Source organism: Microcaecilia unicolor, chromosome 6 (assembly GCF_901765095.1).
Source record: "Microcaecilia unicolor chromosome 6, aMicUni1.1, whole genome shotgun sequence".
Taxonomy (NCBI): domain Eukaryota; kingdom Metazoa; phylum Chordata; class Amphibia; order Gymnophiona; family Siphonopidae; genus Microcaecilia; species Microcaecilia unicolor.
The window spans coordinates 306,480,036-306,505,247 of NC_044036.1; the positions used below are offsets into that span (position 1 = coordinate 306,480,036).

The following is a 25,212-nucleotide window of genomic DNA, read 5'->3' on the forward strand; positions in this document are numbered from 1 at the left end:
CTGCTAAGCTTCTGAGGATCCATTCCTTCTGAACAGGATTCCTTTATGTTTATCCCACGCATTTTTGAATTCCGTTACCGTTTTCATCACCACCTCCCGCGGGAGGGCATTCCAAATATTCCAGGGTATACGTGTTCAGGTCTTTTACAAAGACGTGTAAAGGTCTACGCATGTGCAGCACGTATCAAATCGGCATTACTGCCCAGCTAGCACGCGCGCCTGGCAGTAATTCTGAGTTTGGCGCACGCCAAAACCCCGCACTTCCATTTCCCCCTCCCCCCAAAAACCATTTTTTTCCAGACGCGGTGGAGAAATGGTCCAGCGCACATTGAATACACGCACCCACACTACTGCAGGCCAATTTTTGGCGTGCCTTTGTAAAAGAGCTCCTAACTTTATTTGTACCTGGGGCAATGGAGGGTAAAGTGACTTGCTCAGGGTCACAAGGAGCTGCAGTGAAAACTGAACCCAGTTCCCCAGGTTCTCAACCCACTGCACTAAGTAAAAACAATATTCAAATACAACACAAAGGACAATAATGAGCATAGAAACACAAGAATAACAAAACTACCACAATACAGAGTAACAGAAATACTACAAAGCAGGAGGATAAGGCCCCATTCTAACTCCCTCTCTTCTTAACATCCATCAGTTGCCAGGGGACCTAGTTACACAGAAACACACTGGAAAAACCAGTTCCTGAACTGTTTCCTGGAAGCCTGCAGCTGAGATATACCTCAGATATCAAAGGAAAATTGTTTCTACTATCTGGGACCTATACAAATGTGAGGGTCTCACTAAAAAGGGCTCCAGTCCCCTTGAGTTTATATAGAACTAAAGGGCCTTTTTACTAAAATCTGATAAAATCTGGGCTTAGCATATCCTAACATGGAATCTTCCTGCATGCTAAGCCCAGATTCCCACCCCCCCACCCCCCCGGATTCTATATAGCGCACCTCCGTGTGAAAGCGCAACAGCAGCAGATTGCCTCCCTTCGGGCCTTCCCTCCCTGTGTCCCACCCTCGAGGAAACAGAAGTTACATCAGACAAGGACAGGACACGGAGGGAAGCCCCGAAGGGAGGCGATCTGCCGCTGCGCTTTCACACAGAGGTGAGGTGCTGTGATTTGAATGCAGGTGGCCCGGCCCAGTGGCGGACAAAGGGGGGCTGTCGACGGAGCCGAGGGCAAACGGGTGAGACCAGGAACTGTGGCGCCAGGTCCCCCTTGGAGGCCCGGAGAATTTTGTCCCCCCTGCCCCCCTCCTCGGCGGCCCTGCTGTGAGAGGGCACTATATTTTGGTGCCATTAATGCAATTATTTAACACCTATTCTACGCAGAATACTAGCATAACTGGGTAAATATACACCTATGTTTTTATACACAACCACATAGAGCTGGTGTAAATGTACACACTTAGGGGCCCTTTTACTATGCCGCGCAAATGTCTACGTGTGCCCAACGCGCGCCAAAATTGAGTTACCGCCATGGCTCTTACTGTAATTTGGCATGCGTCCGAAAAATAATTTTTATTTTCGGATGCGCATATATGAAGCATGCCAAGTAGCACTTGATGTGCATAGGTCATTACCGCCCAGTTACCGCATCAGATTTTACCGCTAGGTGAATGGCTGGCGGTAAGATCTGAGATCCAAAATGGACGTGCGGCAATTCTCATTTTGCCGCACGTCCATTTTCGGCAAAAAATTTTTAAAAAGGCATTTTTTACAGGTGTGCTGAAAAATGATTCTGCACGTGCCCAAAATATGCGTCTACACTACCGCAGGCCATTTTTCAGTGCGCCTTTGTAAAACGGCCCCTGAGATTGGAGAAATATATGTACTGTAATATTCTGTAACTTACACATGTAAGAGTGTGACCCGCCCATGTGAATGCCCAGCAGCAAAAGTATGCACCATCAAAGGTATGCATATAATTACAGAATAGCGTGTAGCCAGATTATCATCATGTATACATGTGCGTTCAGCAATGCATTTAAAAGACTAGGCATCTGATGTTCAGACTGCAGGAGCTAGCCTGGCTAACTCCCGCGGTCAGTGCTGAGCCCAGATATTCAATCCCAGGCCGTTTCCAGTGACCAGCATTTGGCTGATTCAAAATTAACCGGCCAAGCCGATATTCTGTGCTGGCTGCTTAAGTTTGAACCGGCCATAGACAGGCCTGGTATTCATGTGGCCAAATATGGCCACCAAACTCACACTGAAAATCAGTGGATAGCAAGTTATATCGCACAATATAACCAGCTAGCCGCTAACCACAAATTTTCAGCGGGTCATGGTTGGCCATGTCCCTCTAAAAATTTGCAGATAGGAGGTTATGTGGCATTCAGCCTGTTAAATGCTTTTGAATATTGTGGGGAGGGGGGGGGGGGGGTAGAGTAACAGCATTTACATGCACACTTACCTCTAAATCTAATGTAGCACCTTAGAGAATCACCCCCTAATTACCTAACCTAAAAGTAAACTTGTTTGGAAGGGAAGATTAAACCTTCACTATATTTGTATTTTTTCAGCCAGTGATCATGGAGTATTTTCTGTCCTGTCTATGTATTATCTAGTCCATTTTATTAGCTTTGGAAGGTGGCTGGCAGGTTAATGTGCAATGTAGCAAAGTGGGCAGGAGCCCCTAAAAGGAAGGAAACCGCTCATTCAGATGTGCCTAGAGTGATCTGGATGTTGAAACTAAACAGACAGGTGAGGAGCAGATGATCAGAAGCCCACACTGTTCCAAACAGTGCTCTAAAATTAGCGCCAGAACAGCATGGGGCATTAATGCCCCTACGATCAGAGCAAATAGCATGCAAAAAACAGCATGGGAGGATTGTGCCTGGTCATGTGTCCAAGGTACAATCCTCCCACAGAAGTGGTTTGACGGGTCCGGTATGTAAAAACAAACAAGCAAACAAACAGACCTGTCAAACAGCAGAAGAGGTTTGACAGGTCAAGGATTTTCTTCCAGACCAGTCAAGCATAAGCCCCCCCCCCCAAACATTAAAAAGACCTGGTAGTCCAGTGAGACCACTAGTCCTCTGCACCTGCACACACCCCTCCACAGTCTACCTCGAAGTTGGAGGAAGGAGGGAATAGAACTCCATCCGTCCTCTGTGGGTGTCTCCTCAAAATGGTGGTACCCTTCCCTGTCCAGTTGCACTGGGCAGGGCTTAACCCTTATAAGAAAGTTAAGCCCCGTCCAAGGCAGGGTGCCACCATTTTGAGGAGGTGCCCGCAGAGGAGGGAGGGAGTGCTAGTCCCTCCCTCCTCCAACTTCGAGGTAGGCCATGGGAGGGGGGGTATGAGTGCAGAGGGCTGCCGGTCCCACTGGACCACCAGGGTCTTGAGTGTTGGGGGTGGGGGCTAGCAGTCCCCACTGGACCACCAGGTCTTTTTAGTATTTGGAGGTGGGTCGCCGGGCTTAGGTTTGACAGATCTGGGAGAAAATCCTGGACCTGTGAAACCTCTTCTGTCGGTCTACCCCATTTCTCCAAACCTTAACACCAGCTCTGAGCTGGCATAGGTTTTGCAGCGGGAGCAACGCCCTAGTTTGGCGCGCTGCCCGCTGATCGAAAGGGAGGAATGCGGGAGACCCTCATTTACATGCAATTAGTGGTCACAGCATGGAAGCGTGTTGTTTCACGGCCTCACTGGCTCTGATCCAGGGGTGCAGGGAAACGTGGGCGCTAGTCTGGCCTCTAGCACTCGCGTTTGCTTCTGATCATCGGGGTCAGGGTGCTTGTGGTTTGTTGCTGTTACTTAGGTCTTGTATCTTCTCTGTGCCTTTGTTTAGTATTGTATCTGCCACTCTCTGTAGAACATACAGGTTACATCCTCAATGCCTTTTTTTAGGATTGTACCTGCTGCTCTGTACAGATTGCAACCATCTGTGCCATTTGTTTTCCTTTCACCTCATCCTTTTCAAGATGGGGATCCTGTGCGAGACGTCAAGTAGCCATATCCACCCCAGTGTGCATGAGTAGCCTAGTAGAGCAGCAGGTTTAAAATCAAAATGGCCATATTTACATGCGATTAACTACATTGGCATGATATTTGCGCTGATCTTTGGCGCATTCATTGTTTCCCGCGCTAAAGCCCTCTGAGTAATCTGCGCTAGTTAATTCGGGCGCTGGTATGGTGCTAATGGCCTCTAGCGCCCATGTTTGCTTCTGAGCATCGAGGCCCAGGGAAGTCAGGGTTCAAATTCCACTGATGCTCCTTGTGGCCTTCAGCAAGTCACTTACCCCTGCGCTGCCTCAGGCAGACTGGAATTAGATCCCCAGGAAGAGGGAAATATCTCCTGTAACTGAATCAAAATTAACCTGCCTTGAGCTACCACTGAAAAGGTGTGAGCTGAAAATAATGTGGGTTCTCTGAAGAACGTGATACTTTAAATTGACCCGGCAGCAAACAATATTGTAGTACATGAGCTTTCAAGTCCTCTCAGGCCCCTGGACAGCTGTGAAGTATAGAAAAGGCTTCCAGACAGAATGAAACTAATTTATTTCATTGTCATTAGATTAATGAGTCAGAGAGACTGTCTCAAAGTAGGAGAGAATCATGTTAAGGAGGACTGGTACCATCACTGAAGACGTATTTAGCTCCGACATAGGTTAACTCAGAGGGACGGTAATGTGCTTTCAGCAGAGCAGAGTTAAAGGTCAGATTTAGCCTGAGTTCAGGGGCTTCACACTTTGGGAACATCAAGAAATCAGGTCAAGAAGACAAGAAACACATTATAAGCTTTCCAATCTGTCATAATACAGAAATATATTTTAATCCAGTTCCTCTTTTTCAGCCAGTGAGGTGGGGGCTTGGGGAATAAGGTGAAGAAGAGGCCAGGTGGCTTCCTCTTGACCCTTTGGGTTTTCCACTCAAGTGGAACTGGATCATCCTGGTACCATGAGCCTTCGTTTGCAGTTATCTGGAGATTTGTTTTTTTCTCCTATTCTATGCTCATTCTTAACATATTAACAGGCAGCAGATAAAGACCAGCTTGGTCCATCTAGTCTGTCCAGAAGGGGGCTATAGTTGTACCTGCCACTCTGTGCTGAACATACTGGTTACCTCCTCTCCGCCTTTATTTAGGATCGTATCTGCTGCTCTGTCCAGGTTACACCATTCTGTGTCATTTGTTTTCCTTTGCTCCAATCTTCTTGCTAAATAGGAATCCTCGCTTAGCTCAGTGCTTGAAATGACCATTCCCCAAAAGGAGGAAAGGCATGTACAAGGGCTCTTTGCAAATCCCTGTAATCACGATTCATGAGTCAAATTCAGTCAGGAGGTATTCCCCATCTCTTCCACCCACCTCCTGGGTAGATGTGAACACTGCCTCCACAGCAGCCCCAGTCCTGGCTGACCCTGGAAGCAGATGACTTGACCTGGCATTTGATCCCAGGTTCATCAGTACATAAGTATTGCCATACTGGAAAAGACCAAAGGTCCATCGAGCCCAGCATCCTGTTTCCAACAGTGGCCAATCCAGGTCACAAATAACTGGCAAAATCCCCAAAATGTACAAAACATTTTATACTGCTTATCCCAGAAATAGTGGATTTTCCCTAAGTCCATTTAATAACAGTCTAGGGACTTTTCCTTTAGTAAGCCGTCAAAACCTTTTTAAAACTCCGCTAAGCTAACCGTCTTTACCACATTCTCTGGCAATGAATTCCAGAGTTTAATTACACGTTGAGTGAAGAAAAATTTTCTCCTATTCATTTTAAATTTACTACATTGTAGCTTCATCGCATGCCCCCTAGTCCTAGTATTTTTGGAAAGCGTGAACAGACGCTTCACATCTACCTGTTCAACTCCACTCATTATTTTATAGACCTCTATCATATCTCCCCTCAGCCGCCTTTTCTCCAAGCTGAAGAGTCCTAGCAGCTTTAGCCTTTCCTCATAGGGAAGTCGTTCCATCCCCTTTATCATTTTCGCCGCACTTCTCTGCACCTTTTCTAATTCCAATATGTCTTTTTTGAGATGCGGCGAGCAGAATTGAACACAATATTCAAGGTGCAGTCGCACCATGGAGCGATACAAAGGCATTATAACATCCTCATTTTTGTTTTCCATTCCTTTCCTAATAATACCTAACATTCTATTTGCTTTCTTAGCCGCAGCAGCACACTGAGCAGAAGGTTTCAACGTACCATCAATGACGACACCTAGATCCCTTTCTTGGTCCGTGACTCCTAACGTGGAACCTTGCATGACATAGCTATAATTCGGGTTCCTCTTTCCCACATGCATCACTGCAAGGCACTGCAAAACGCAGCACAGCCATTGAGCCTCAGGGATTGGCTCTTATAAATTTTCATATTACCCCCATTTGTCTCTGTTTTTAACTAGCTTTAGTGGTACCTGTTCTATGCAGCAGAGCCCAACAAGCCATAAGCTAGAACTTGACAGATTTTAGCTACTGAGGCAAGTAACTGCAGTTCAGCGATGTTATTTAATAAATCGCTGGTTGAAACGGGTCTACACATGTATTTAAAAATGAAAAGAACAAAATCCTGCCATCTGCCCCTGCACATTTTTCTGTCTGTACTGAATCTGGCATAAATTGGTGAAAGTGACTATCATTAAGGGACGGGCTCAGGATGTCAACACTGCGTGCAGGTGTTAAAACAGAATCCAATTATTTCCCAATCCCAGCCTGCCTCCCCTGACAGCTCCCATTCACCAGTGCTGGTCTTCTTCACCATTCTCATTTCCTGACTTCTGAATTAATCCAGAGGAATGAAAAGAGGGGTGAGCACCTCAGAATGAAAGGGGAAGGCGGGGGGGGGGGGGGGGGGGAGGGGAGGAGCTGTGGTAAGGAAATACAGAACAAATTAATCTACATACGGTGTTTTCCACTAACAGGTGTGCAGTGTTTCTTTTCAGCAAAAACCCAAAAGCATCTCTGTTCCATGCTATGACTTACGGTGCTTTTTTGATTTCTTTTTTTTTTTTTTAATTTCCCTAATTTTATCTCCAGGATTTCTTTTTGTGGAATCTTTATTTATCTGTGTTTATTCAGGTTGCACACCTTTTTTTCTTAAAAACAACAAAAACCCTTCTCCCTTGAGTTGTCACTGCTCCATAATAGTTTCTGTTTTTTGAGAATCACGGCACCTCATAGAGGTTTCTGATAAGGAATTGCACCCCTGTGTATACAGATTTCTACTGGTGAGTGGCCAATGTTTCTCCGTATCTTTGACTGTAACTATAAGAAAGCTCTGAGTCCTACCTGTACTGGGCCTGGAAGTGTTCCTGCACAAAGCTGTGACCCCCCATTGGCTGAGGGGTTAATTGTGTGTTTCCAGAAGTCTCCTCGGGGCCAGGAAGAGGCTGAAAGTCAAAGAAAATGGAATGTTACCTACTGAAAAATCAACATCTGCCATTGGACAGTACATCTCACAATTCATGCCAATTTTGAACATATTCAAGAGCAACTTGTTATCAAGGTGAAAATCATTGTTCTCTGAGACTATCAAGCCATAAATACAAGTCACACAACTGCATATGCCCATGGTTTTCGGGAACAGAGCACTGAAGCTGGGAAAGAACCATGCTATTATAGCAACCCCCCCCCCCCCCCCCCCCCGAAACAAACAATCAAAATCACACATTCCATCTCAAAAGAAGAGGTATGTTATCTATAGCATGGCAGAAGCACAGTCAGACTCTATGAAACATCTATTCATCAAGCGAAAGGAGTGTTGGGAGAGGCTGGGAATCAATTTTGAGTGTAGGATGCATTTCAGAAGGCTAGAAAATAACCTGTGTATCATAAAACATGATTCATACAATGTCTGCATTACATAGCTGAAATTAAGAGGCAGTGCACTGGGCATGGGACAGCTGACTCAAGGGAAAACCGTCTGAGAATGCACGAGCTGTCCAGTGATACCATCCTCAAGCTGGAGGTGCACGAGGGCTCACCAGGCAGGTAGAGGCAAGCTATGCCACACTGATGTCATGTTCACTGGCTCAGGTACCTGCCTTGGGGAGACAGGGCTCTGCTGTGCATATGAGATAGGTATCCTAAGTACATAAGTAGTGCCATACTGGGAAAGACCAAAGGTCCATCTAGCCCAGCATCCTGTCACCGACAGTGGCCAATCCAGGTCAAGGGCACCTGGCACGCTCCCCAAACGTAAAAACATTCCAGACAAGTTATACCTAAAAATGCGGAATTTTTCCAAGTCCATTTAATAGCGGTCTATGGACTTGTCCTTTAGGAATCTATCTAACCCCTTTTTAAACTCCGTCAAGCTAACCGCCCGTACCACGTTCTCCGGCAACGAATTCCAGAGTCTAATTACACGTTGGGTGAAGAAAAATTTTCTCCGATTCGTTTTAAATTTACCACACTGTAGCTTCAACTCATGCCCTCTAGTCCTAGTATTTTTGGATAGCGTGAACAGTCGCTTCACATCCACCCGATCCATTCCACTCATTATTTTATACACTTCTATCATATCTCCCCTCAGCCGTCTCTTCTCCAAGCTGAAAAGCCCTAGCCTTCTCAGCCTCTCTTCATAGGAAAGTCGTCCCATCCCCACTATCATTTTCGTCGCCCTTCGCTGTACCTTTTCCAATTCTACTATATCTTTTTTGAGATACGGAGACCAGTACTGAACACAATACTCCAGGTGCGGTCGCACCATGGAGCGATACAACGGCATTATAACATCCGCACACCTGGACTCCATACCCTTCCTAATAACACCATGAAAAGATTGCTGGCTTGCATATGCTTTGAAAATATTTACATCACTCTTTATAAAAAGTGATGACCCAGCCATGAGCTTTGCTAGTTTTATAGGCACGTTGAAGACAGGAAGAACTGTACAGTTTCTACGGTCAAAAGTCAAACTATTCTAGATCTTGCTCTGAGCTCAGCCTCAGCTAGCTACGTCTATCTTGGTAAGATTATTAAATAAAAACAACACAAAACCCAGAATATAAGGTGATGTTTTTTATTAGACAATGCCTGGCCGATATTCAGCTGTGGCGGTCAGCAAATTTTTGGCTGCGGGCAGATTTTCTTCCTGGATATTCACTGTTTGACTATTTCTCGGCACTGGCACTGAATGTCCAGCCATACGCGCCAGGATAATACTTATGTGGTTAAATGCAATATTCAGCACTTAACTGCAAAAGTTGGACTGCATAAACATAGGGCAGCTTTTTATGTGGTTCATTTTATGTGGTTAAGTGCTACATAGCGCTACTTAACTGTATAAGCGCTGACTCTGCCCCTGGACTGCCCACATATTAACCTGTTTTTATCTTAGGCGCTAACTGTGCGTATTCAGTGGCACAATCTGGTTAAGTGGCACTGAATACTCACGGTTAGCTCCGGACAAGGGTCTCTTTTACCAAGCCGTGCTAAAAGGTTGTCTGCATTGTGGTCAGTGCATGGGTTTTCCACACTGAGAAACTTATCAAATTCTAGTTCATGGACCTTGCCTTTGACTCCCAGTCCTTGGCCATTGCATTCTCTCAGGGTCGCCCAAATCAGCATAATCAAAAGCCGATTTTGGGCGTCCTCAACTGCTTTCCGTCATGGGGACGACCAAAGTTCACGATGGCATGTTGGCAGTGTACCGAAGGCGGGATGGGGGCGCGGTTAAGAGATGGGCATCCTCGGCCGATAATGGAAAAAAGAAGGGCATTCCTGACGAGCATTTCGCCAACTTTACTTGGTCCAATTTTTTTCACGACCAAGCCTTGAAAAGGTGCCTGAACTGACCAGATGACCACTGGAAAGAATTGGGGATGACCTCCCTTACTCCCCCATGGTCATCAACCCCCTCCCACCCAAAAGAAATTTTAAAAACATTTTTTTCCAGCCTCTATGCCAGCCTCAAATGTCATATCCAGCTCCATCACAGCAGTATGCAGGTCCCTGGAGCAGTTTTTAGTGGGTGCAGTGCACTTCAGGCAGGCGGACCCAGGCCCATCCCCCCCTACCTGTTACACTTGTGGTGGTAAATGTGAGCATTCCAAAACCCACTGTACCCACATGTAGGTGCCCCCCTTCACCCCTTAGGGCTATGGTAGTGGTGTACAGCTGTGGGGAGTGGGTTTTCAGGGGGTTTGGGGGGCTCAGCACACAAAGTAAGGGAGCTATGCACCTGGGAGCAATTTGTGATGTCCACTGCAGTGCCCCCTAGGGTGCCCGGTTGGTGTCCTGGCATGTGAGGGGGACCAGTGCACTACGAATGCTGGCTCCTCCCATGACCAAAGGGCTTGCATTTGGTTGTTTTTGAGATGGGCATCCTCGGTTTCCATTATCGGCGAAAACCGAGGTCGTCTATCTCTAAGGTCGACCTAAATGCTGAGATTTGGGCGTCCCCGACTGTATTATCGAAACGAAAGATGGACGCCCATCTTGTTTCGATAATACGGGATGCTCCGCCCCTTCGCGGGGACGTCCTCAGAGATGGGCGTCCCCGTTCAAAAATGCCCCTCCAGGTGTCCTATAGTGGCTCCACCTACATTCCTAGGTAGATTACAAGGATAGATTCGTAATCAATAAAAGCAAACATAACTTTAAACAGATAAATTTGGAATGGTATAGATAACATGGCTCAGACTGTGGAACATCTTCCAATGGAATAAGAATTGCCCAGCTGATAACATCATTATTTATTTTCTTGCCCATACAGTTTTCATAGGGAAACACTGTTATTTAATATGGATTTTTTATATGCAGATAGGGAGTTAAAAGAAAAAGAAACAGACTTCAGGACATATTTATTAAGTGAATTAGTGTATGCTAGACAGCTGTGTTAATCAACATGTTTGTGTTAGTAAACATCCTTCCATCAACATTAATGCAAAATTTCCTGGCATAATAAAGAATATTTAAATGAGCTCCATACCTTCCAAAATTCATGATAAGCTGCTCATACGCAGTTAGTGAAGACTGTGTTAACAAATCTAATTTGAATTAAGCCACTAGGAGTACAGGTGTTGCTGCCTTTACTTCAGGGCCTCAACAAGCTAAAGCGTCAGCTGAGACCTTCCCAATCACCTGCATGTTCAAGACCACACAGGTTCCTCCTTTAAAGCCTAGAGCAAGGGTGAGCAAGTTACAGGGAGAGGGCAGACAGAGAGTGCAACTGATGGGATTGGAAGGGAAAGAGCAAGTGATTGTTAGGGATAAGGGAAGCATAAGAGAGTGACTGCTAAGGATGACAGCTGGGTTTAAAAGAAAGTGACTACAGAGGATGAAGGATTCAAAGAGAGGGTAATTGTTAGGGAAGCAGGAGGTTTGGAAAGACAGAGTAAGAAGGACTGCTAAGGAGGACAAAGGGATGATTTACACTAATGTCCCAATTTACAATTGAGACTTTCCAATGCTAAACAAATAAAAATAAACCCATTCAACAACAACAAAATGATAATAAACCCATAATAAACCCATATTTCTCCTTTTCCTTCTATCATTATTTGCCACAAGTATTGCAAAACATCTGTCTGGGGTCTGTCTATGAAAGAACTAAAAAATGAACTTGCGGAGCTACTGTTAGAAATATGCAATCTGTCCCTAAAATCGAGTGTAGTACCGGAAGACTGGAGGGTAGCCAATGTTACTCCGATTTTTAAGAAGGGTTCCAGAGGAGATCCGGGAAATTATAGACCGGTGAGTCTGACGTCGGTGCCGGGCAAGATGGTGGAGGCTATTATTAAGAATAAAATTGCAGAGCATATACAAAAACATGGACTGATGAGACAAAGTCAGCACGGATTTAGTGAAGGGAAGTCTTGCCTCACCAATCTAATGCATTTTTTTGAGGGGGTAAGCAAACATGTGGACAATGGGGAGCCGGTTGATATTGTATATCTGGATTTTCAGAAGGCGTTTGACAAAGTGCCGCACAAAAGACTCCTGAAGAAATTGCAGAGTCATGGAATCGGAGGTAGGGTATTATTATGGATTAAGAACTGGTTGAAAGATAGGAAGCAGAGAGTAGGATTGCGTGGCCAGTATTCTCAGTGGAGGAGGGTAGTTAGTGGGGTCCCGCAGGGGTCTGTGCTGGGTCCGTTGCTTTTTAATGTATTTATAAATGACCTAGAGATGGGAATAACTAGTGAGGTAATTAAATTCGCCGATGACACAAAATTATTCAGGGTCGTCAAGTCGCAGGAGGAATGTGAACGATTACAGGAGGACCTTGCGAGACTGGGAGAATGGGCGTGCAAGTGGCAGATGAAGTTCAATGTTGACAAGTGCAAAGTGATGCATGTGGGTAAGAGGAACCCGAATTATAGCTACGTCTTGCAAGGTTCCGCGTTAGGAGTTACGGATCAAGAAAGGGATCTGGGTGTCGTCGTCGATGATACGCTGAAACCTTCTGCTCAGTGTGCTGCTGCGGCTAGGAAAGCGAATAGAATGTTGGGTGTTATTAGGAAGGGTATGGAGTCCAGGTGTGCGGATGTTATAATGCCGTTGTATCGCTCCATGGTGCGACCGCACCTGGAGTATTGTGTTCAGTACTGGTCTCCGTATCTCAAAAAAGATATAGTAGAATTGGAAAAGGTACAGCGAAGGGCGACGAAAATGATAGTGGGGATGGGACGACTTTCCTATGAAGAGAGGCTGAGAAGGCTAGGGCTTTTTAGCTTGGAGAAGAGACGGCTGAGGGGAGATATGATAGAAGTGTATAAAATAATGAGTGGAATGGATCGGGTGGATGTGAAGCGACTGTTCACGCTATCCAAAAATACTAGGACTAGAGGGCATGAGTTGAAGCTACAGTGTGGTAAATTTAAAACGAATCGGAGAAAATTTTTCTTCACCCAACGTGTAATTAGACTCTGGAATTCGTTGCCGGAGAACGTGGTACGGGCGGTTAGCTTGACGGAGTTTAAAAAGGGGTTAGATAGATTCCTAAAGGACAAGTCCATAGACCGCTATTAAATGGACTTGGAAAAATTCCGCATTTTTAGGTATAACTTGTCTGGAATGTTTTTACGTTTGGGGAGCGTGCCAGGTGCCCTTGACCTGGATTGGCCACTGTCGGTGACAGGATGCTGGGCTAGATGGACCTTTGGTCTTTCCCAGTATGGCACTACTTATGTACTTATATGTACTTATGTAAACCTGCTTATGTACATGGCTATTCCTTTGTTGGACCACCAGAAACTACAATTTTCCCTCCTTCAGCAGGGAAAGTGGCGCTCCAAGGGGGAACCTCCCCTCCCCCCTACACACATACACATCTGAAGCACAGAGTGTGCACGGCAGCCAGAGATAATAGGGTGCCGTGCCCCCTCGCCTTGCCTCTAGGGATTCTCATGGCTCCCAGGAGTAGCGGAAGATGCGGGGGGGGGGGGGGGGGTTATCACAATGTCATCATCGTGCATCAGGAGCGAGGGGGCGACTGGGAGAGAGCGGTCACCAATATCAGCAAGCAACCATGAGGCGCGCCCCCTCTTCCAGCAGCTAATTATGGGAAAGCCCAGGGCAAGTCCGCAGAACTACCCCGGGCTGGTGGCGGGGTACCCAAGCTAGAAAGGAAATGGATGAAATAGAGCCTAAGGTTGACAGAAAGAGGAATGCCCTGTTTGCAGGGCTGGTGTACCCCTAGACTTGAGCATGCTTGAGCAGGTATGGGGCAGGGGGCCGCTTTGCTTCATGATGGGCACCACCCCCCACCCTCCATGTGTCCTTGCTTGATCGCATGGCAGGCCTACATGGGTTAATAAAGTAACAGATGCCTCAGGTACTAAGTTTGTTTTAAATGCACGTTGATGTTTCAATAAAGCTGCGGCCTAATGTTTTACCATTAAAAAACTGTGTGGCTAATCAATTATACTTTGGAAGCTATCCATCACCTGTTGAGGTGGATGAGAAGGACAGGAAACAAAACAGCAGGGCTAGGGGAAGGTCATGACTGCCCATGTTATTCAGGTGCTCTCTGCTAATGTGACCTAAGAGACTGTGGTGCCAGGGAAGGAGCTAGCAGTGGGATACAGCCAACTCCCGGGATGACGTTTTCCATAGGCCAGAGAGAGGAGAGCAACTTCCAGTAACTCACCCAGAAGGAAATGGCCACAGCAACAGCAAATAACAGAGAAGATGCAATTAAGAAAAACTGCTAACATACCATTTTAAATGGCAAAACATTTAAAATCCACCTTCCAATATTTGTTTTTAATAGAGTTCTGGGTGGATCGACTCTCTGTCTCTCTCCCCACCCCTGAGAGGCCTTGGAGCTGTGTGCAGCAAATTACTAGGCAATTAGCACTTAGATAAATGGAAAGGAACCTGCCCAAGAGCAATGAAAACACACTTATACATGGCAAAAAAAGGTGAGAAATTCCAACAGAAAGGCTGCCAAAGAACAAACACAGGCATGAAACTTGAGCACAGTAAATATTTCTACTCTGTGTTCTAATGGCTGGATTTATGATGCTGGCACCCATAGACAGGACCAGAGGAAGGTGTAGAGGGGAGGCTCCACCCCCCCCCCTACAGCAAGCATAATTGGGCTGTTTAACCAAGGTATTTGGTACCATCAATATTTGGTACCCTAGGCAACTGCTTATATCACAAAATAAACAAGGAATATTGGGTTGCAGATTTATTTCAAGAATGAACACTGTAATGTAGGGGGAGGGTTGTGGAAGATGAGGGAGATGTGGAAGGAAAGATATTAGTTTTCACTATCAACCATGGAAAAGACACACCTACGGTTGATTTTTCTTTGAAATTTTCTTCAAAGAGGGGAGGGGAAAGTTTTAATTATCAATCAGAAATGCACCATTCAAATGTCTATGTATGGATTATCATGACACATACCTGTTCTTTATTTACCGCCTCTTAAAAAAAAAATCCTCCAAGGCAGTGTACAGCAAGAATAAGTTGAACATGGGCAACAGAGTAAAAATATTCAAATAACAGCAGCAATGTACCCAGGAATTTTTCACAGGGGATGCATCTCCCATGCACATGCTCAATTTCATTAAAACCAAGCATGTGTTTGAGGGAGAGGGAAGCAGGGCAGCACGGGGGGGGGGGGGGGGGGGGGCAATATCACAGCAGGAAAACTTGGGGACCTCTGCCAGCCAAACCAGCAGACTTTGGGGGCCCAACCCCCAAGGCCCCTTGTGGCTATACCAGTGCCAAGAAGTACCTATCGATAATCGTTAATTGAACGAAGTTACCGCTGAAGAGAGTAAGGTATTGTTAAGGAGGATAAAGAAGATAGGGATCCCAGATGGAAAGCTTTAACTGTCAGTAGAAGAAATTTATATCGTATCTGGTAACACACAGGTAGCCAGTGATGGCTCTTGAGAAGAGGGGACTCAGAATTGAATTTCATAGAATGAAAAATGAGACAGATAGCTGCAGTGCATTTTTCTAGCAAAAAATGTGCCGGTACTCAAATGCCAGGCCATTCTTCAGGGGCGGGGTGATCACTGAGGGACCCATCCCACAATAGCCAGGCCCCCTGCAACCAGTCACAGAATCTATGACAAGGTAGAATTGGTGTGTAGAGCCTGAGTTCTTGCATTAAAACTTGGGGACCATGGGTCAATTTTAGCAGACAATGGAAAAGGTGCCGGTACTCAGTACCCCCGAGTACCCCCTCAAAAAAGCCCTGGATAGCTGTATTCTGGAGGGTCTGAAGGTGATCTGAGACAAACCTGCAAAAATGATATTGCAGTAATCAAGTTTGCAAATTAAAAGACAGACAACAAAGGTATGAAAAGAATCATGACACAAATATTTCTGTGCTGTAGGCAACTGTCTCAACACAAAGAAGCCAGATTTGAGTAGAGAAGAGATATGTGGAATAAATTATAATTGGGAGTCGAGGGTCACGCCTAGATAACGGAAAGATTGTACCAGAGTGATGGTGGTACCTAGAAACTGGACATCCGTAGGGGACCAATCGGATGACCGGTGATTAAACAAGTGACAATCTTCTTTGGATTAAGGACAGGATTGGAGTAGTGTGATACTCTGTGTAGTAGAATCAGCAAAGTACAGAAGAATATCAACGGCTTAGATATAAGTGGATGTGGAAAATCTCTGAATGAGAGTGGCGAGGGGCTAAGAAACAAATTGAGCCTGTGTTACTGACAGGTGTCCACATCACAAAAGCCATTTTTCACTACACTGGCAACAAAACCATGACCCATGACAGCAATCATAAACTAGAACTTCACAGCTACCCTTCTCCCAATCAAGGGGAATATTAACAAAATTTCAGATGATTTCTCCCAGTTTATGGGGATTTCATTTAATCTGACCTTGGACTGAGATTAAGATAACCCAACATGACACAATATACCCAAATTATGGATGGGTTTATTGTCCCAACAGAAATGGTGACTTTTCCCCTTTCCCCCTCTTCTCTCATAGAGCACCAAAACTGAAAGAGAAAAGCTAGATAAGACACCACCCTTCTCCTCCAAATCACCAATATCTGTATTTAGACAAGAACCATAACGTTTAATCCTACATTACAAAAATCCCAGACAGAGAACCACTGTGAATGAATGCATCTTACAGAGAGTGTGATGAAGTAGAAAGGTATGGGAACAGACCACAGACACTGCATGTGAATTTTTAAGAGCAGAGGTTTTTGGATGACTGTTAGAAGACCAACATATGGGGGCGACTGTTCTTCTACACCCCCTTCTTGCTGTGCAGATGAGCACCAACAAAGAGCCAAACTGCCATTATTGCCCCAAGATTCTTCAGAGTCTGAATCTATAAGGAACAATGGTCCCTCCTCATGCATGCATACACCCTTTAAATTGTAGGAGTAATCGATTCTGGGAATGATGTCAAATAAAAATTCAGTGTTAGGATGTGGAAATATTATCTCAATTTATTGATACCTAAATGCCATTATCTCCACCGAATGAAAAATGACGACAATATATCAAAGTCTACTACTGTTAAATATTAATTCTTTTTTCTAAGAAGGAAAAAAGGGCCTCACAGAGCTCCTAGATTTTGAAGTATCTTTTAGAGCTAAAACGGATGCAATGTTATTTTCTGTTCATCAGTGGCCCAAAAAAACCTTCTTTATGTGGTGTGATGATCAGTGATCAATTGTGAAAAACCACTCTCGTGTGTACTAGCCTTGAGTTCTGTGTGAATCTACACAGTCTATAGCTATTAGTATAAGCACATCTGCAGGATCCTTTATCTTATAAACGTAACCTGCAGGACATTGCCAACCATACAGTTGAAAGAACACTTATCTTTCACACTGGGGAAGTTCAGATCGTTTCTCTCTCTTTGATATATTTTCATCATTTTTCATTTGGTGGAGATAATGGCGTTTAGGTATCAATGATGTCAAATAACCAGAAGGTTTCCTCACCGTGCATGGAGCAGCTCATTTCTATAGAAGGCTCCCATGCTCTTAACACCACAGTTGACCATTGGGGCAAGAAATAACACGTTTTCCAAATTTTCCTACACCCTTTCCCTAATCACTAGAGTTCTGAAAGCTCCTCTTATACTGGTAATTGATCTTTCAATATTCAAACCTTTTAAGTTTAGGGTTTCTTCTGAGACCTCAGAGAAAGAGAGGTTCTGATTTCAAACTAAAAGAAATGAAAGAAGTGATTTTTCCTGTGTCCCAACGTACCCAGTGCACACAAGATGAGACAGTCGCCTAGGGCAGGACAGGTTTATATTCAATAAAAATATGAAGTCCAATTATGTGTTTTATAGGATTGATGTAGGATGATTGGGATTACTTCTCTCTATATGCTGCTACTATATATTCGTCCCAGAGTTGTATTCTCTTTTCCGGAACCTTATCAGCTTCCTTGCACCTACTGTTACTCTATTTTCCACTCTGTATATATTCCCGGAGTTGGTACTCTCCTCTCCGGAACCTGTAAGCCACATTGAGCCTACTGCTTTGCGGGGAAATGTGGGATACAAATGTAATAAATAAATAAATTGTTGAGTTTAGTTAGCTGCTACTACTAATCATTTCTATAGCAGGGTACTGTACACATTATATGCAGGTACTGTCTCTGTCCCTAGAGAGCTCACAATCTATGTTTTTTTGTACTTGGGGCAATGGAGAGTTAATTGACTTACCCAAGGTCACAAGGAGCTGTAGTGGGCATTGAACCCAGGGTGCCTGGATCAAAGCCTGCTGCACTAACTATTAGGCCACTCCTCCACTGTCAAACCCTTGGGGAAGGGGAAATGGGATAAAAGCTGGAAACTGAGCCTGATACTCTTGCAGTGGTGTAGCCACAGGTGGGCCTGGGTGGGCCAGGGCTCCACTTAGGGCTCAGGCCCACCCAACAGCAGCACATATTTAGTGCTAGCTAGTGGGGATCCCAAGCTTCGCCAGCTGAAGACCTCCCCCTGATGGTGCTGAAAACACTGCTTTCCACTTCAGCAGTCTACTCTTCCTAAGCTGCTGATACTGGCCTCATTGCATGGGGGGGGGGGGGGGGGGGGTGGGGGGAGAACACTTGGTGCCCACCCACTTCTTGACTAGGCCCACCCAAAATCTGCTGTCTGGCTACGCCCCTGTCTAATGGTTGAGCTCTACTTAATTACAGTTTTCCAATTAAGAATCTTGGTGCAAAATAATAACTGTCTTTTTCTACTTTTCATTCTCCAAATCCTTGCTGAGCACCACTGTTTCCTCTAAACTGAGAAGGAATCCTCCTACTGCATTGCTACCAATATTGGGTGGTGCTTCAATATTGTGTTTTCAATCTCTAGGGACAGGCAGGAGATCTGCACAAATTGTTTTAAATTGTGGAAATGTGTTTCATCCCTTTCAGGAGCCCCTGGGGAGCCCCCAACTGAGAGCTGAGAAAGCCTGTTCCTACTGAAACAAAAACTATAATCCTCCCTAATGAACACTTAATTATCAGAGGTGCCATCATACAGAATCCCATCTCTCTTCCAGCACCAGTGCTGGCTATAGGTTTGCAGCTCTTAACTAGGTTCATATTTTCAATTAGAGTGATTTAAAGACAGGGAGACCAAATGGCAACTCAATCATACTTAGGGCTCAGTAAAATAGTTTCTTTTTCTTTCCAATTTGTAGCTATGCTATTTTTTTCAGTTTTTCTCTCCATCTTCATTCACATTGAATGATGTTTACATGTTTACAGCAGGGCTGGCCCCAACCATTATACAAGATTAGGCAACCACATATAACAGCAGCAGCTTCAGGGGGGGGGGGGGGGGCAAAAGAGCAGCTGCAAACAAGACAAAATAATAGGCTGTGAAAACCGAATAAACTCAAAGAGACAATAAGAGGTACCTTTAACAGACGATGCAAGTTTTCAAATAGTCCACGTACTCAGCATATTTTGAGAGTAGGGTTACCATATTTGCGGACACAAAAAAAAATGGTTGCTACCTTTGCTAAAGAAATATTTAATCATACTTAATGAACATGAACACACTTCAAACAGTGACTTACTTACAGTACAGCACAGGGGCGTATCTGGACTCTGGCGGTAGGGGGGGGGCCAGAGCCAGAGGGAGGGGGCACATTTTAGCCCCCCCCCCCCGGCGCCACCGATCCCCCCCCCCCCGCCATTTCCGGACCCCCCCCCCGCCACTGCTAGACCCCCCCCTCGCCACCAATGACACTCTCCACCCCCTCCCGCCGCCGCCAACCCTCCCCCGCTGCTGTCACTTACCTTTGCTGGCGGGGGACCCCAACCCCCCGCCAGCCGAGGTCCTCTCTTCCATGCAGGCTGCGCCGCTGCAAGTTGCAATGCTTCCTGTTCTTCTGAGTCTGACGTCCTGCACGTACAACGCGCAGGACGTCAGACTGAATTCCAAATTCTGAGTCAGACTCAGAAGAACAGGAAGCGTTGCAACTTGCATCCTGCACGGAAGAGAGGACTTCGGCTGGCGGGGGCTTGGGGTCCCCCGCCAGCAAAGATCGGCGACGGGTTGGTGGCGGGCGGGAAGGAGGGGGAGGTGGAGAGGGTCTGTGATAGGGGGGTCCAGGGCGAAATCTGCGGGGGCCCAGGCCCCTGTGGCCCCACGCAGATACGCCCCTGGTACAGCAGTAGACAATCTACTTTTTAAGAAAGTCCGGATTTGAGTTTGAGTCTGAGCCCAAGCGTACACTCAGCAACTTTGGCTGGTTTCTGAGGTACCTGTGAAAGTCTTTGCATGACATATGCTTAAAGTTGTGGTGCAGGAACAAAATTTCTCTTTAGCACCCCCATGTGTCCAGACTGAGTAATAAGCCAGAGATGGTTTCTCTTGTTATGTGGTTAGGTGTGTTGGTCATAGTCACATAAAAGAAAAAGAGGACATGTCCCTAAAAATTCCTAAATTTATCCAGCAGTTACCCCCATCAGCATACTGAATATTGCTGATAACCAGGTAACTCCCCTCCCCCCCCCCCCCCCCCCCCCCCGTTCTGCCCAATTGCTATAGCAGAAGGGTCTATGAACACAGGCTGACACCTACCACCTAAAGATACTGCCACCATTGGGGACCAGGATACACCATGCAGGGTGGGGCTGGGTTTGGGGTGGGTGGAGTTCCTGCTAGACTAGCATGCATTTTTTGAGACTTGAGGAGGAGGGAGAGAACTGTTAGAGGGCCGGGGGATCCACTAGACCACCAGGGCATTATTTTAATCTAAGGGGAATAGGGAGGGGTAGGGTCAGGTTGAGTCAGGAGGAGAACAAAATTTTTAAGCTGGGTATGAGGGTAGTTTGGGTAGGTTGGAGCCAGTGCTAAAAGCTGTCCAGGGTAGGGTGGTTGGATTGGAGGTAGAGAAGGGATGTCAATAGACACTTCTGCTCTCAACCAACCCTTCTATGCTGCACTGGACCTGGCTGTGGAGTAATTAATAACCACATTAACATGCATTTAAATGCATCTTAATGTGGTCTGCGGTAATAGTTTCAACATGAGTTAATACCCAAGCTGAAACCTTTTGAGTATTGCTTAGCCAGTAAAATCCACAATAGAACCAGGTTAAAGCCGTGCTAATGTTTTGTGCATCAGCCCCAGAGTTAGCCGAAATCTATCAGTACCTCCAGTACCAGCCTAGAGCCAGAACAGTTCATCCCTGGCATCACACATAGGACATAAAAAAAACTCTGCAGACCCAAGCCTGGACCACAGGACTCCTATGCCTCAGGGATTTGCCACCAGGTGCTCTTTAAAACACAGCAATACCAGTGGGCAAAGACAGTCTCAAGTTTGGAAAACAACAAACCAATACACTAGGACAGTGGTTCCCAATCCCAACCTGGTGCTGGAGGCACCTCAGGCAGTCAGGTTTTCAGGATATCCATACTGAATATTTAATGCGAGAGATCTGCATGCAGTAGAAGCAGTGCATGCAAATCTCTCTCATGAATATTCATTCTGGCTATTGTTAGACGGGTCTTCTCCTCTCGCTCTCCAGCAGGCCTCACTGGCCTGTGGCTCCTGAGCAGGACTCTGGCCGGTCTCTTCCCAGCACCCTGAACACACCAACCTTCAGGATTCTAGGTCCCTTGTTCACTCAGGGTGACCTGTTCCTTCTGCCCTCCAACTGCTGCCAGTTCCTCTGAGGTGCACCCTCTGTTCCTGGGTCACTCCTCAGGCCTTCCTGTGCTGTGCTGTCCCCTCCACTCTTCAGGAACTATAACCTGGTTTCCTTATCTTCTATTAATATGCAAATCAGATGTAAATTAGACAGTTCTCAACAACAGCATATTCATCAGGCAGCTCTTTATTCCAGCCCCCTGGGCCCACCTCTTCCAGCATACACACCTTCTTAATACTTGTTCCTAATAAATAGCTCTATCTACACACAATCCACCAAGTCCATAGAGTTCAGCCAGTACCTTCAAGGGGATCATCTTCCTCCAGCTGCCTAGGTCTCCAGCTCCTCTCTCTCCTTTCAAAACAGGTAGGTATAAGGTGGTTGATTAGCTTATCCACCCCTTTAGGCTCTTCCCCCCCAATTCCAGGCAGGACCCAGCCCATAACCACCTACACCTGTTTCTAGCCCAGGACTCTCCTTGGTCCTAGCAACCTCTACCTGGACATTCCCCTACTGGCTCCCTCTAGTGACTCATCCTGGGCATTTTCCCCATGTCTATGGAAATAGCGCCCTCTAGTGGCCTACCCAGGACAGAACAGCCCCTTACTCTTCACAATATCCTAAAAACCTGACTGCTTGGGGATGTCTCCAGGACCAGGTTTGGGAACCACTGCACTTGGAGATCACTGCTCATTTTCTCTGCATGCCACAATTTTAGCAGTTCTCAGACAGTAACACTGTAAAAGTTAGTGCTTTTGCAAATTTAGAAGTACATATTCTCTCTCCCAGGTTTTTTTTTTAAACACTGACTCATGCAATGACTAGTGTCCTTTATTACATGCTGTTTTAGTTTTGTCTTGGGAAGGGCAAAAGGTCTGAAGCTGCAGCTCTGGCGTGCACCGAAAATAAGGGTTCCTAGTCACAACTATTCATTTTTCTCACTTGCAACAAAGCCTGGATAGGCTGAAATACTAGGGATGTGCATTCATTAGCGCAGTGGCTCTCATTCCAGTCACCGGGGCACACTCAGCCAGTCAGGTTTTCAGGATATCCACAATGCATATGCATGAGACAGGTTTGCATGCACTGTCTCCTTGGTGTGCAGATGTATCTCATGTATACACATTGTGGATAGCCTAAAAACCTGACTGGGTGTGTCCTAAGGACCGGGCTGAGAAGTACTACATTAGTGCACATTTGGTTTGTTAAGATGTCTTCAAAATGTAGTGTGCACTCAATCGATTTAACATATATTAACCTGCAAACTAATGCACAAAGTTGTAATATGCATTACATTTTTTTATTAAAACAAATGTGTGAAACAAACAAACAAAAAGTCCTAAAATCAAGGAAAAACAGCCAAATGAATGAAAGGCAAACTGAAATGTTCTGTTCTTTGCACATCACTACAAATGCATTTGAAGAAACAACTGCCAAACATGGAATAGAGTAACAGAAAGAAAGCTGTACAGCATACAGGATTTTCAAGATTTATGTTTTGCTATTGCCCCCACCACAAAACACCACCTCAAAATGCAGTCAACTGGTACAAATTCCCAGGCAACGTGAACTATAGCTGGGCAACTCAGTCCAAAAAAATATAATGATACCCTCCACACTGCAACAAAGTCGACTTCCAAACACATCTCAAGACAGACGTTTACATCGGTATACCAGACAGCATATAAGTTCAGCCACTGCAAAACAACAACCAAACCCTTCATCACGGTGCTGGATGATGTCATAGAAATAATTTATGCCTAAAAGAACAGTAAAAACTGCCCTGGTTTTTTTTCCCCTTAAAGAGTTCTTCCTGTCTCTCCTCTGTTTCTTCTATTTCAGAAGCACCCATTCCCATCAAAGACAAGATTAAAGTCCTCGGGGTCGTTACTGACAGCTCTCTCACCTTCCAAACTCACATTTCTGCAATTGTTAAGAAATCATTCTTTGTGCTCCATCAGATAGATCTTGCAAGATCTCTTTTCGGTAAATCTTCACTCCATCTCCTTATTTGGTCTCTTATAATTTCATGCCTTGACTTCTGTAACTCTCTACTTCATCGCCTATCACTATACCAACTATGTAGATTACAGTTGGGTCAAAATACAACTATTAATATATGGTATAAAAAAATTGACAGTGTTTCCCCTCTCCTCCAGGCAGATCACTCATTATCCATACAATAACGAATTGCCTTTAAGATTATTGTAACTACCTTTGAAGTTCTTCACTCTGGTCTCCTACTTTTCCTTTTCAAACATCTCATACCTTATACTCCAGCATGTACATTACATACCTCCAAACACCACCTTCTAGTGGTATCCTAATTCCTTCAGGTGCACTCACGTTATGCAAGAACCACATTGTTCTCAGTTGTTTAACCTACCCTATGGAGTGATATCCCTCTTCACATGAACTGAACTCTCTCTCCTAAGATTTAAAGCCATCCTTAAAGTCCTTTATTTCTCTGAAGCATTTGTCCCTGATCCTAGATTATCTCAATATTACCTTTCTCCCTTTGCTACCCCCCCCTCCGCAGCGAGATTACCCTTTCACTGTCCCATCAATTTTCTTTTTCTCATGTCTTCCTCCTCACCTTGTGTTTCACCCTGGGTTACTTCTCTAATTTCTGTTCCTCTCTTGGATTTTATTAAGCTTCCCATGTAACCCAATTTACCTTAAATTTCCATCCTCTCATTTTAACTCTAAAATTTTACATTTGTAAACTGCTTAGATACTTGTTTTTATTTGCAGTATATTGTACCGTGAACTGTAAAGTAAAGGTCTGTCCTACCAGAAAAGCTTATTTAGTTTGAGAGACCTTCTTACCCATAGCTACAATTAATCCCAATGTAAATGGTGTTAACAATGATAAGATGCCTGCCAGGAAGAAAACAAATAAGAAGAAAGAGAAGGAAAGGAAAGCTAGAGGCATGGCACAAGGAAAGAGAACTGTCCAGTTTTGTGACTCACAATATCATAATGCACATATTGATGTGCAGAACTAGACTGTATGGGCCAGTAGCGTAGGAAGGGGGGGCAGGAGGGGCGGTCCGCCCCGGGGGGAACCTGCTCGAGGGGTGCCGGTCCCGCTGGTTCTCTGCTCTCTCTGCCCCGGAACAGGTTACTTCCTGTTCCGGGGCAGAGAGAGCAGGGAACCAGCGGGGCCGACGCAGCTCCGAGTGACGTGCACTCGGGGCGGATCGGCCCTCCCGCAGGTAAGAATGCGGTCCGGGGGGGGGGTGCCGCAGAGATGGGGGGTGCCGCGGGGGGGTCACGCCGTGCTGCACCTGGGGGGGGGGTGCGCAGCGGCGACCCGCCCCGGGTGCCATTAGCCCTCGTTACGGCACTGGTATGGGCACAGAAATTCACTGACACCCTCTAGTGAAAGGGGTTCTCAACATAGTTCTCGATACATGCTCAGCCAATCAGGTTTTCATGATACCCAGATGAATTATGCAATAGAGGTAGTGCATGCAAATTTATCTCATACAAATTCATTGTGGATATTCTGACAACTGATTGGTTGGGTGCATCTCAAGGACTCAGATGAGAACCCATGCTCTAGTGGCATAGAGTTAAGTTCATAACATTGAGTGGATTCTCAAGGTGCTGCTTCTCAGCTTCCATCCTGTGTGGTTGCGACTGATAGAGACAGCAGGCAGTGCTTTAAGATTGACGG

At 45.5% G+C, this 25,212-nt stretch overlaps 1 protein-coding gene across 1 annotated transcript in view; it reads right to left on the reverse strand.

Annotated features, from left to right (window-relative positions):
• USP43 (ubiquitin specific peptidase 43) overlaps positions 1 to 25,212 on the reverse strand; it is a 523,315-nt gene that overhangs the window by 224,506 nt on the left and 273,597 nt on the right. Inside the window, exon 3 of the mRNA XM_030208099.1 lies at positions 7,244 to 7,344. Within this exon, the coding sequence (XP_030063959.1) occupies positions 7,244 to 7,344 (101 nt within the window). The remainder of the gene's footprint in view (positions 1 to 7,243; positions 7,345 to 25,212) is intronic.